The following is a 14,634-nucleotide window of genomic DNA, read 5'->3' on the forward strand; positions in this document are numbered from 1 at the left end:
AGGGAAGGTTGGTATACAGAGAATTACAATAGTCGAGGTGTGTGGTGACAAAGGCATGGACAAGACGCTCCGTGTTGGCTTGATCCAAGAAGCGTCTAAGTTTCCCAATTTTGCATATGCCGAACGCGGCTGAGCGGCACGTGTTGTTTATATGCCTCTGTAGATTGAGCTTGTGGTCTACGACGACCCCGAGATCTCGAACTGATGATGGGGAGATATAGCATCTCCAAAACAATTGTTCGGAAAGGGCGTTGATTGGCGAAACTGAGATGAGACGTGAAGGATTTCAGTCTTTGTCTCGTTGAGTTTGAGTTGGTTCCGACTTGGCCACAATTTGACCGCGGTAACACACTCAGACAATCTCTCCAGACTTTCCTTATGTTTACTATGCTGATGAACTACGTACAGCTGCGTGTCGTCCGCATACATGACGTGGTTGATCCCTTGATGGGATCTGATGACCTCAGCAAGAGGACTAGTGTACAGGATAAATTCCAACGGTCCCATGACCGAGCCCTGGGGTACACCGGCCTGTACAGAGAACGGGGGAGAAAAGGAACCATTCACTTTTACAATTTGCGTCCATCCTACGAGGTACGTCTTCAACATCTGCAGGGCCAACTCATTGATGCCGTATGTCCGTTGAAGTCTCTTGAGGGCAACCTTGTGATCGATCGTGTCGAACGCCGACGAAAAATCTTAGAGTACAACGACAGCTTCATCCCCTTTGTCCAAGGCCAGGAGGAGGTCATTGTAGACTTTAACTAGTGCGGTCTCGGTGGAATGAAACTTGCGATAAGCTGACTGCATCTCAGGAAATAGACGGTGCTTCTCGAGGTAAGCGCAGAGCTGTTCCGACATTATCTTCTCGAGAACCTTACCAAGAAAAGTGATGTTGGCAATCGGCCTGTAGTTTGAGAGTACATTTCGATCCAGGTGAGGTTTCTTCAATACAGGAACCACATGGGCTACCTTGAATGATTCCGGAAATGTGCCAGTAGAGAGTGAAAACTAATGCTTTAACTCACAGTTGAATTCCAGCGCAAAACTAATGCTCGAATTTCCTGTGTATTTCTGCGCTAAACTAATGCTTTAATTCACAGTTGAATTCTAGCGCAAAACTAACGCTCGAATTCCCTTGCATTCCTGCGCTAAACTAATGCTCGAATTCACAGCGTTTTCTGCAGTGAACTGACGCTCGAACTTCCTGTGTATTTCAGCGCTCAGCTAACGCTCGAATTCACAGAATTTCAGCGCAAAACTAACGCTCGAATTCACTTTGTATTTCTGCGCTAAACTAATGCTCGAATTTGCAGCGATTTTTTGCCCTAAACTGACGCTAGAACTCCCTGTGTATTTCAGCGCTCAACTAACGCTCGAATTCACAGTTGAATTTCAGCGCAAAACTATCGCTCGAATTCACTTTGTATTTCTGCGCTAAACTAATGCTCTAATTCACAACGATTTTCTGCCGTGAACTGACGCTCGAACTCCCTGTGTATTTCAGCGCTCAACTTTCGCTCGAATTCACAGTTGAATTTCAGCGCAAAACTAACGCTCGAATTCACTCTGTATTTCTGCGCTCAACTAATGCTCGAATTCACAGCGATTTTCTGCACTGAACCAACGCTCGAAATCCCTTCTGCGCTCAACTGACGCTCGAATTCACAGCTATTTTCCGCATTGAACTAACGCTCGAATTCCCTGTGTATTTCTGCGCTCAACTAACGCTCGGATTGACAATTAAATTTCAGCGCGAAACTAACGCTCGAATTCCCTGTGAATTACTGATATCACATATTCGAATTTGTGATATCAATAATTCAATTTTGGTATCACAAAATGGAATTTGTGATATCAGAATTTCGCATTTTTGATATCACAAATAAGAATTCTTTATATCACAAATTCGAATTTGTGATATCAAAAATTCATTTTGTGATATCACGAATTACCTTTGGTTTTTCACGTGAAACCTATTTCTTATATCAAGAATTCGAATTTTTGATATCACAAATTGAATTTTTGATATAACGAATTCGAATTTGTGATATCACAAATTGAATTTGTGATATCAAGAATGGATTTTGTGATATCACAAATTAAGCTTATGTGCTACACCTACGGGAATTTGTGATATCACAAATTTAATTCTTGATATCAGAAATTGGACTGTTTTGATATCACAAAATGGAATTCGTGATATCAGAAATTAACTTTAAATGTAAGAAAGGCTTGCCATACGTACGCCTTTTCTCTCGGTCTCTCTCTCCTAGCCCGCCTCACCGCTGAAATTGACACACCCATACTATTTTGAAATCAACGCTGCTGTGAACTCTATAAATACGTGCTCATACACGTTGAAGGCATTTTCATCGCCACAGTAGTACCTGCTGCTCAAAAAAGTTCGTTCGCACAAACATCAAAACACAAACACACACACACACGCATACAGGCACACGTATACACACAGACAAACAAACCACAACCACTATACAACCACCACACACGCACAGTTTCTACATTATTGTATTATTATACTCCAAACACACACACACACACACACACACACACGCGCGCGCGCACAGCTATACACAAAAGCGTACACAAGTCACTTATTGTACGCACCTACAAATCATACACAGCACATTTTTTTTTGTTTTCAGTGATCTTTTTATTAATTCCATTTCCTTTGAGAATATAGCAATTCAAAAAAAATACGCACATTCTACATAACATCTGTCATAAATCATGTAAATATTCCTACAGTTATGAAACATAATCCATAATCCATTAAACAAGAATAATCATTTAGTTCATTTTAAGGCAGAAATCAAACAGAAGAAAGAAAATAGAATGAATTATCCATCATTCCTTTTTAACTACAAAACAAACAAGAAAAATTCATATACAATTGTAAACAATTTAGCCAAACACTAGAAAAACAGGAAATGAAATTTCTATTATATTAAAAGAACAATAACAACAACAACAACAACAACAAAAACCACCCTCATTCCCACCTTTCCACCATACCCTACCCTCAACTACTCATAACTTTAAACTTTAACCCCCCCCCCCCCCCAAAAAAAAACCCTCCCTCTCATATCTAAACCACCTCCCCACCCTCTACACCACCTCCACCTCCTTACCCGAGACAGACACACTCCCTCTCATCCACCTCTCATCTCCTCCACCTTTCATCCCCCACCCATTCACACACCCACCCTGCACACACATCCACTTAACACACACACACACACACACACACACACACACACATCCACTTAAACACACATCCACACCCCCTGCACACACATTCACTCAACACAACACACAATTATTTCTGCTCGCATTCAGAAGATAAATAATTATACTAATTATGCTTAGGATATATGCTGCATACACACAATACATGAGTTCGCATACACATATTATACACACAATAATACATATCCACATACCTGCATATATATTTTATACACAATACTTATCTCTGAACTCAAAAATATCCAAAGAAAAAAAAAGTCAGTGATCAAACACACACAAAAGGGGAGAAGTACGAGTGCATAAATAAACTAATCCTTTACAAATTATTTAAACATTCCCATTTCAGCAAATGCAAACCCGGTTTATTTCTTCTAATGGCAATATCATTCTCTTCCTTTCGACATATCATTAATGCCTTTTTTAATTCTGCCAATGTCGGTGTTATTAACTGTGACCTCGCTTTATGTAACATATGTTTAACTATAAGAATAAGAGTGTTGTACAATTTGATTCTGTGAGAAGTTCCTTCTTAACCAATATGTATATCCCGCCAAGCTAAATTACGTAACTCTTCTAACTGAAAGTACTCAATGAAATCATGCCATAAAGATTTAACTTTTTCACAGTTCCAAAATAAATGCGAGTAAGTTTCAGAATTTTTTCCACAAAAGGAACATAAATTATCAGCCACAAAACCAAATTTTAGGAGCTGTTCCTTAGTATAAATCGCCCCGTGTAATAACTTATATTGAAATTCTCTTAAATCTCCAATTAAAGTTGAACTTCTGGGCCTTATAAAAATATCTCTCATACTTTTATCATCGAAAACAAATTTTTGGTGTCCATCTCTAATTTCTAAACAGTAAGACTGCTTTAAAACAGACACGAAATGTGAATAAATCTTCCTGGATTGTATCTTTTTTAAATCTGTAATTTGTCCAAAAAACTTTAAAGGTATATTAAAATCACTGACATCTACTTCATACCAATTGCACAAAATTCCATCATATTTCCCACTTTTCAAAATGGACTCACAAAGACTCCATACATAAGCAATATTTTCACTTTGTAAACCTAAACTTTGAAAATAACTAATTGGTCTTATGGATTGTTTATCAAATAATTGTTCTAAATGATAAACATTCCGCTCATATAAATCTGCATTAAATGTCATTTTCCCTCTCAATAAAAAATCTTTATTATCAAATATAATTGGATTAACTTTCCCTTCTTCAAAACTTCTGCAGTAATATAAATCTTCCCAGGCAGCTAACATTTCTAAATAAAACGATGGTGCCTTAAGTGAAAGTTTTTTTTGTCTCATAATTGCAAAGAAATAAAATTCTACCTCCTACAGCTTTAAAACTGTGATCAAAGTATGCTTTCCAACTCATATTTCGTTCTCCATACAAAAGTCTTTTGACCCACATCACCCTCTGAGTTTTCACAAACAATTCAAAATTCATCATTCTCAATCCACCATCCTTGAATCCTGATGCATAATGGCTCGTTTGACGCGATCCTTGCCCTTCCACACAAAATCAAAACAACTTTTTTGAATTTCATCAAATAACCATTTTGGAACAACAGAGGATGACGCCACATAAATCAATTTAGATAAAGCATAAGTTTTAAGTAAATGAATTTTCCCCATGATGGTGAGATCTCTTTGCTTCCACCATCCTAAAAGTCTTTTAATTTTACTTAATATTTCTTTATAATTAACTTCCTCCATTCTCTTCCTTTCTAAAGCAAACGTGATCCCTAAAATCTTAATTTCTGTAACTATACTTCCAAACTGAAATTGTGCTACATTCTCTTCATCCTTACCAATAACCAAAACCTTCGTTTTATCCATATTGACCCTTAAACCACTGACTTCCGAAAAAATCTGAAATAAATTTTGTAATAACCTAACTGACTCTTTATCTCTTATAAAAATTGTCATATCATCAGCATACAGTATCTGCTTTACTTCAAAATCACCAAGATCAATCCCTCTCAAGGTAGTCTCATTTCTCAAAGCATGTGCCAAAATTTCAATGACTACTAAAAATAAATAAGGTGATAATGGGTCACCCTGACGCACACCCCGTTCTATTCTAAAATAACCGGTTGAAAACCCCCTCATTCATTACACAGCTGCTAATATCAGTATAACATGTCTTTATCCGAGAACAAAAAGAAGGGCCAAATCCAAAACTTTTCAAAACGGTTAATAAAAACGAATGAGATACCGAGTCAAAGGCCTTCTCAAAATCAACAGCTATTAAATAACAACCTATATCATATGACAGACAGTGAAAAATCATATCATCTATTAATCGAATTGCTTCCCCAATATTTATGTTTTCCATGTATCCCACTTGATCCATGTGTATTATCTCACTCAAAACTTGTTTCATTCTCTTCGCCAAAACCTTTGAAAGAATTTTATAATCCACATTCAAAAGTGTAATCGGTCTATAATTCTTGATATAAAGAGGATCTTTACCATCTTTTTCTATTAATGTAATGGTCCCTTGCTTCTGTGATACTGATAAATTACCCCTATCATACGCTTCATTCAATGCCTCAACTAAGGGCCTGCCTAAATATGGCCAAAAATAATATAAAATTCAACCGAAAGCCCATCATTACCTGGAGCTTTATTATTTTTCATTTCTTTTAAAACTTCATAACATTCATCTATAATATTCTTTCCTTCACAAAATTGTTGACTTTCCTCACTTAACTTTGGAATACTTTTGAAAAAAACAAACAAACTTTCATTTGAAACATGTTTTACTGCACCCCTCTTCTTTGAATTTAATGTTTCATAAAAATTTCGAATTGACTTCAAAATTTCATTTCTATCTTTTATAACAGAGTTATCTTCACTACATAATTCATATACAATATGTATTATTGTTTTCTTTTTATTTGATTTTAATAATTGCTCAAAATATTCTTTATTCTTTTCCCCGTTCTTATACCAGGCTGCTCGTGATCTAACTTTGAGTCCTTCCAATGATCTATCATATAATTCACTCAACATTTTTTTCTTTTCAACATATTGTGTATTTATTTCTAAAGAAGTAGCAGCAGTTAATAAATCTTGCTCTAAAATGTTTAATTCCTTTTCTAACTTTTCAATCTTCATTCGCCTTTCCTTTGCTTTTCCTTTCGAATATTTTCTTGCATATTCACTCATTTTCATTTTTAAAAAATCCCAAAAAACTAATTTATCATTAAATGCATCTTCCCACGTTTCCATAATACTTTCTATTTCCGTTATCATTCCTTCTACAAATTCTTTATCATTACACAAACTGTTATTAAATTTCCAATACGATTTGCCCCTACAGTTATAACTTTCCGGAACAAATGTAATTCTAATCTAATACCGGAATGATCAGGAGTAACAGATGTCAAAATTTCACAATTCCTTACTAATCGCACCATGTGGTCTGATATGAACCAATAGTCTAAACGAGTTTGTACTAAAGGGTTTAACTGTTTGGAAGTAAATTGCTTACTGTCCGGGTTTCTTTTCCTCCATATATCTAATAAACTATTTTTCTTAAGAAAAAAATCCAAATTATCTATAATTTACTCTTTGAGGGTGTTTTAGGCCCTATATAATCCAAAGTTTCATTCAAAATTGCATTAAAATCTCCTCCTAGAATAAGAGAACATTCACAAGGACAAAAATCTGATATAAGTGCATCTATTTTTCCCAGAAATTCAGTTTGTTCCCATGTTTTATCTCTTGTTGGAAAGTAAACATTACCTAATAACAACTGAGAGTCAAAAATGTTTCCTTTTAAAAAAATATAACGACCCATATCATCAACTTTTATTTGATCAACTTTGATATTACTGCCAGAAGCTATTAATATTAGAACACCTCTGCTGTGACTTGAGCCGTGACTAAAAAACATTTCACCTCCCCAATCTCGTTTCCACAAATCTTCGATATCGGGTGAACTATACGTTTCTTGTAACAATACAACATCCCCTCCTTTACTTTTAGCCCATTCAAAAATTCTGTTTCTTTTTTTCCTGTTCCGTAAACCTCTAACATTTACAGAAATTAAAGTGAAACCCGCCATTTTGAACAAATGATTATTCCCAAATGTTGTGACCTTATTGCCCAAACACCATACAATCTCCTTTGAAAATCTTGTAACATCATTAACTTTGATACCGGGCATCTCCACTCACAGTCAATACGGGGCTTGTTTTTATCCAAACAAACTGCCGATTTAATACACGCTTCTGAATGCGAGCAGAAACAACCACAACAACACCCCATACAACGTATCACGCATCGAAACACACCAAAGCACTTAACCTTACAATACCTGACATATACACTAACATACCCCCATCCCTCCCTCCTATTACAGCCTAAATTATCCCAATCTCTAATTCCATGACAGAAGCCTAATACCCATGTACAACAGCTACCTACCCAGTACACAACTTCAAACATTACAGAAATAAACCTCCAAACCAAGACAACTAACCAACTTTCCATAACGCAAGGAGATGATTGAAAGCGGCCCTCCACCATGCATATCCGTACAGAAAATGAGTTTCTGCAAAATCTGTATACGTTACCCCCACATAACTTAACAAAAATTTTCCTGCGTAACATGCATGCCCTGATTTGACCCGGGTGGATGATAATGACTTCCTATATTAACTGCCAACAGATTATTCAAGTCATGCATGATGGATGTGAAACCTGCCGAACCAAGAATCCGTACCGGGTACATTTTGGGTGTGGTGCAACACACTACCAATACCCAGATAAATGGGCAACAAACGTTGTGTGAATTTAGTGTCACACTTAAGCACCACCCCCAGAGCCTGAAAATTTACATGCATGGTATGCATAATATCTGCAAGAAACTGGTTCAGTCCAGTTTAGAACTACATGACTGTCTGTTTAAAACATTCAAACCATCATGCACAACTGCCAAGAAACTATTTTCTCCCTTTTGTTGAATATAAATAAAAGTATGCAATTTAGATTCCACAAATTGAGACGGAACTTCCATCTGCGGTGCTATAGGTGGACTGAAAGAAGAAGAATTTGACGTAAAGAATTTGACATAAGAATTTGACGTAAAAAAAAAAAAAAAAAAAACCTTTAAAGGGTGTGTACAGTCCCGGTCGGGGTGAGGATTCAGCCTTTAACGTTTTGCGAGATATCCAGACACCACCCTATGAGACGCCAAAGAGCATGCAATTCCAAGGGGTACCAAAAGCAAAACCGACGAAAATCGGCCTCGAAATGGCTGAGATATCCAAAAACAAGTTGAAACAAAGAGATCCTAATAAAGGTGGGGCATGTCGCCTTTTATTATTATCACTTTTGGGGTATCTCAGCCATTCGAAAACCAATTCTCATCAAAACAAACGTTGAATCCCTCTCAAAACCACACGCCCTCCCACACCCCACAAGAGGCCTCCCATTATCTCACTTAGTAATGTTCAAAACATGAATCCCCACCCCAACCACCACCGTACAGTCCCTTTAAGTAATAAGTGTCTAAGCATCTTTCACCACATCCTCAAATGTACAATGTAGTTTGCATACAAAATGCATAACCATGAAAACATCTGAGCTATAAACTACAATATGGTAATGCCTGAACAATTGCCCACATTCTGGCGCCAGAATTTAGACCTTCCGTGAACATGCCATGTACTGAGCTACTTTACACCAGCTGCACAGCAAAAAAGAAGAGGAAAAAAACCAGGCTAGGCACGTCTAAGTGTCTAAACATCTTTCGCCACGTCCTCAACTGTACAATGTAGTTTGCATACAAAATACCTCACCATGAACACATCTGAGCTAACTGCAAGATGGTAATGCGTGAACACTAATACCCACATTCTGGCGCCAGAATTTAACCCTAGCACATACCATGCAGCCCCCCCAACACACACACACACACACACACACACACACACACACACACACAAACACACAAACACACATACGCGTCTGGGGCAGTCATACCCATCCCACCAAAGCATAACACCGGAGCAACCATCCCGAGCCGGGGGCGACAATCTTTGTCGCAACAATTTTTTTTTTTTTTTTTTTTTTTGCCATCATAAATTGTCGCCATCGAGGTCAAAATTGGGAACTGCACAAGCGTCAAAGATTGTCGCCAGACGAAAATCTTTGACGGGGCGACAATCTTTGACGCCAACTCCGTCAAAGATTGTCGCCTCGGGCCGGGGCGACAATCGTTAACAAACGGTATTTCGCTGTCCAATTTGCAGAGATTTTGGCGTTTCCAAATCATCAGTGTGTAAATGATAGGTGTCACCATAGCGTGTAAAAGACTATTTTATTGTATTGTTAGAAATCAATGGGAAAAAACATCTAAAATGAAGACATGGAATGATAGTCCATGGGCCAAGACCAGATTTTTTTCGATATTGGTACCACTTAAAGGGACAAATTCTGCGTATGCATTTTGAAATGGTATGTATCTGTAGACGATATTTTGCTATGATAGCAATTCCAGAGAAGTAGCTTAGTCTCAGTATCAGCCGTTAACCTCATAACTCCAAATACCTTTTTTAAGCTCGGTAAACCATGGAGGGCACAATCCGCTCCCTCTGTAATTTCAATATTTTTCTATCAATTGCTCTGAAATGTGGCACAAATGTAAATCAAGACATACTCTACAAAATGGCACTATCAAAACTTTCCTTGGAAACCACAAAGAGGGAGCAATTTGTCAAAATACAAAGAAAACAAAGAGAATTCCATTAAATAATATCAAATGAACTAATTTTAAGACATATGTCAGGCAGTAAAGGCGAAATTGCAACTAGTTTTTGCTGTTGATTTCTCTCTAGACATTTTAAGACACATTTGAACTTCATTTTAACCTTTTCGGAGCAATTACAGGTCCAAATCTTAAGAAAATGGTGTTTACCACAGAAAAAAATCAAGACATAACACAAGAGGGCGCTGTAGCTTTTTCAAACATAATTGAATACTTCCCTTAAAAGTATAAAATTTTATTATTTTATGTTGTGAATACATATAATAATAAGTAACAGGAAACTAAAAAGGAGTCAAAATGTGAAACGGAACTTGCTTATATTTATTTGTTGCCATGGCAACCAAAATACTTTAACACTAATTAAACATTATACAACGTATATGCGTAATAAGTTTCGGGAAACGACATCAAATTTGGAGGTGATCAGACAAGATATCAAACTTATAGTGAGCAAAATTTCATGTTCAGTATCAGCGGAGCCTAACTCTCCAAATTTTTTGCTATTTTGGAGATGATAATAATTCATCCACTGTCACATAAACAAATGCGAGGGCATCCCCATTCCATACACGCGAGCTGTTGCATTCTTCATGTTCTTAAAGTTGTTATTCAACTATGCGATCAACACTCTGGGGAATATCTAGGGGAAAAGAGTGAAAAAAAACCCACCGGCATTTCAAAGGACACTATCAATGGCGAAATTGTATCTGTCACCTTTTGTTGAAATCATGATTACTATAATTATTCGTAATCAAATAATTCTGTACTACTCCAAATAATCAGAGCCACTATCATCACCAACATTTCGACATCATTTTGACAAAGACACCTCAGCAAACACCTCCCAAGTACCACCACCCCAATAGCGAGATATCTACATATTCAGCAAAATTAAGAGCGCAACGAGAGATAGCAAAACATCCTTCTTGATATTAATAATTCTGCAAAACGGGTGAGTTAATATTACTAAATAAACAAAACACTCTTCAGAGCAAATTTAATTCGACTTAATGGAAAGGATAAAGTGACAGGAAATAGGATAGATAGTGCCATGATAATCATACCAAAAGATATACGAAAAACGAACATTAATTCTAATTCAAACAAACTAATGAGCAAACACAAAATAGGCACGCAGATGTATATTATGGGCGTTAATCGAAAAGAGAGAGTTTTGGGGCGGCTTTTTTGTTTGTATTGGTCACCGCCATGCAACTTCAAAAAGTCAGCAAGCCTCGATATAACTGGAGAGTAGCAAATGTCCGCAAATGCAAATAGAACTATGTCGACGGAGCAAATTAGTGTTTGTTGCAGAGTATTTGTCAGAATTTTCAGAGCAATTGCATTTAGGTGGAGTTTCATAAGTCTGGAACAGGGAGAATTATTATGTCGATCCCCTCTGACACAAGGTATAAAAAATTCCAAGTAGATACCGAGAAACAAATAGAATTGCTAAATCGAAATTACTTTGGCACTTGCCATGCGTCATGCTAGAATAACCAAGTTGCGAGAAGCACAATTAGCAACCCCTCCCCCCCAAAAAAGGATTTCTTTAATTGTTGAATGACTTACTCAATATGTGATAAATCATTTAAAAATGTGATGTCCAAGTAAAGAAAGTCTGGTTTGGGGGTAAAAGTCTAGGAATGGGAATGGGCAAAACCGTCCAATTCCCTTGCTGTATGCAACCTTTGGGGTACGACCGCGGTCATTTGCTGGTATCAAGATCTGCAAATACCGTGTTTGACGCTGTTACCTAACTTTATATAATAATGGAATTAACATCAGTACTCTCTTCCGCTCTGTATAATCTTGTCATTTTGAAGTGCCATCTTTATTGTGATTACTCCATAATTCCAATTTTCATTGTTCTTTCAAACAGGAAATTTATTATCACTTATCTTATCATAATAATATGTAAGCCTTGATTAAACTATGTCTTAAATATTCATTGATACAATAGTCACTCATCCAGATGTAGCCCTTGAATTGGCTATAAAACTGTATGAAAACAACCTTAAATTGTTAGTTCTTGCTCCCGCAAAAGATATGAAAATATGCACAGTGGAATGTAGCAATTTATCGTAGAAATGAATTTCCACGGGTATTTTAGCGAGAAAATGAATGGCAATGAATAATAAGAAAATACCTTTTTGCGGTAATGTCTCCCATTCCATACAATTTTTCCTACATAAAGAGAGGTACCATGTAGAACAGCCTTTGGATATGGCCGCGGCTGCCTTGAACGTAGACTATCACTCCACAGAGAGATACACCGCGTTCACCCGTAGAGACCGTGCTTTATCGTTCTGTATATAGTCTCGGTTCAGACGCGCGGGCTGATTATTAAAGCCCAGAATGCATTGACTACCCAGAATGCATTGACTACATTTTTCATGACCAAGCTACTCATTTGGAATTGCTTTCATAGTTTGATACACTTATAAATCCCTAACAAACTAAACGGCACCACAAAGGTTTTGTCCCTTTTGGTGGTACAAATATCTTACCTGGCCCATGGACTAATAAAAAAGAGAGAGATTTGCAGCCTACGCAACAGCCAGGCACAATGGGACAATGGCCATTCCTATATGGCTTGTCTGTTTTGCAGACCAAAAGTTACCACATGTGCTTGTAAAGAATGGTTCTCCAAGAATTTCGCGCGTCAAAAAGAAATCAGAACATAGGTCTATACATCTGTAAATAATATTTATTCATCGTATACTTAGACCATCAACCTCTGTTTATAAATGGAATTTTTGATCTTACCAAAATGAACATCTTGTTCTTTCCTCTTGGATACCTCGGGGCAAATCATTCCAAACTTTCCTACGCAGAAGATTATACAATGCAAACCATGGGTTCCCTAACATTATGGGAGCCGTTGCATGGAGTGTTGAGTCTGGTTCAATCATATGATATTGACCGGCCTCGAGGGAAATACCAGATTATATTCTTTCAGTGCGGGCAATATTTGTCTGGTGTCTCCTTCAAGGCCAGTCGATATCATAATTATTACCTATCCCCTAGGTACATTAGGAATATATGTGAATACGGCTATACACTATGATATAGATCAAGCCACATTTTGACTACCTGTAGATCATCGCCAACATGTCGAATGATTGAAAAATTGTTCATCAATGTATATCATTCAACTCCAACTTCAAAGATACATATGTAGTTGTAACAGGCGAACTTCAAACATCTGAACGCTTTTACACTTTATTGTTGCTTCTGTTTCAATTTGGAGAGTTGTAATAACTGATGGTCACTGTGCAGTTATTGAGCGCAAATGGACTAATCATTGTTTGACGCGTAGTGCTGCTGGAAGTGGTCGACCTTGTATGAATTGATTTATCGGCGTTCTTCTGCGGTGCGTGTAATCGACACGCAGCGACCTCCTTGAATGTTTTCTCTTCGTGGTCGATCGGAATGTTTACATGTAAAGCAGGCAGGTGGGAAGAGAGATTCCACTCCTTCTCTTCCCACCTTACTGTTTTACAGTGCACTCCTATTATAACGAACACGGTTAGAACAAAATTCTGGTTATAACAAAGTAAAAATTTGGGCTGCAATGTCATCCATTCTATGTATTTCTATTGTTTATTTGTTCAGTTATAACAAAATTCCGATATGACGAAAGAAAACTGCCGGTCCCGAGGATTTCGTTATAACAGGAGTCCACTGTATAGGTAAAACCCCGGATCCTCGTGATATGCTCTAATGTCGCCTGCTGAACTCCCGACCCTGCAAAATACCAACTTTAATTGCCTCGCAAAACTACCTCTTATAGGTAATGATTATACAATATTGACTGGCCTCGAGGGAGATACCAGAAAATATTGCCCAAACTGAAAGAATATTGCCCGAGTCGAAGACGAGGGCAACATTCTTCCAGTGCGGGCAATATTTATCTGGTATCTCCCTCCAGGCCAGTCACTATCATAACTCTTACCTATCCCCTAGGTAAATTAGGAAAATATGAGAATACGGCTATACACTATGATATAGATCAAACCACATTTGACTACCTGTAGATCATCACCAACATGTCGAATAATTGACAAATTGTTCATCAATGTATATCATTCAACTCCAACTTCAAAGACATAATATGTCTTGCCTGTTACAACTACATATTATGTAGTTGTAACAGGCAAACTTCGAACATCTGAACGCTTTTACACTTTATTTCTGCTTCTGTTTCAATTTGGAGAGTTGTGATAACTGATGGTCACTGTGCAGTTCTTGAGCACAAATGGACTAATCATTGTTTGACGCGTAGTGCTGCTGGAAGTGGTCGACCTTGTATGAGTTGATTTATCGACGTTCTTCTGCGGTGAGTGTAATCGACACGCAGCGACCTCCTTGAATGTTTTCTCTTCGTGGTCGATCGGAATGTTTACATGTAAAGCAGGGAGGTTAGATTCCATTCCTTCTCTTCCCACGGGCCCACCTTCCTGTTTTACAGTGCACTCCCGTTATAACGAACACGGTTATAACAGAATTCTGGTTGTAACAAAGTAAAAATTTGGGCTGCAATGTCATCCATTCTATGTAT

General features: G+C 37.5%; 1 protein-coding gene across 1 annotated transcript in view; it reads left to right on the forward strand.

Annotated features, from left to right (window-relative positions):
* The first annotated feature begins 387 nt into the window (after positions 1-387).
* LOC139718512 (glycine N-methyltransferase-like) overlaps positions 388-14,634 on the forward strand; it is a 38,753-nt gene continuing 24,506 nt past the window's right edge. The window contains exon 1 of the mRNA XM_071629985.1: positions 388-753. Coding sequence (XP_071486086.1) covers positions 388-753 — 366 coding nt within the window. The remainder of the gene's footprint in view (positions 754-14,634) is intronic.

The sequence above is a fragment of the Diadema antillarum genome, unplaced genomic scaffold (assembly GCF_040938485.1).
Source record: "Diadema antillarum isolate AM-2024a unplaced genomic scaffold, OU_Dant_1.0 scf00000095, whole genome shotgun sequence".
NCBI lineage: Eukaryota > Metazoa > Echinodermata > Echinoidea > Diadematoida > Diadematidae > Diadema > Diadema antillarum.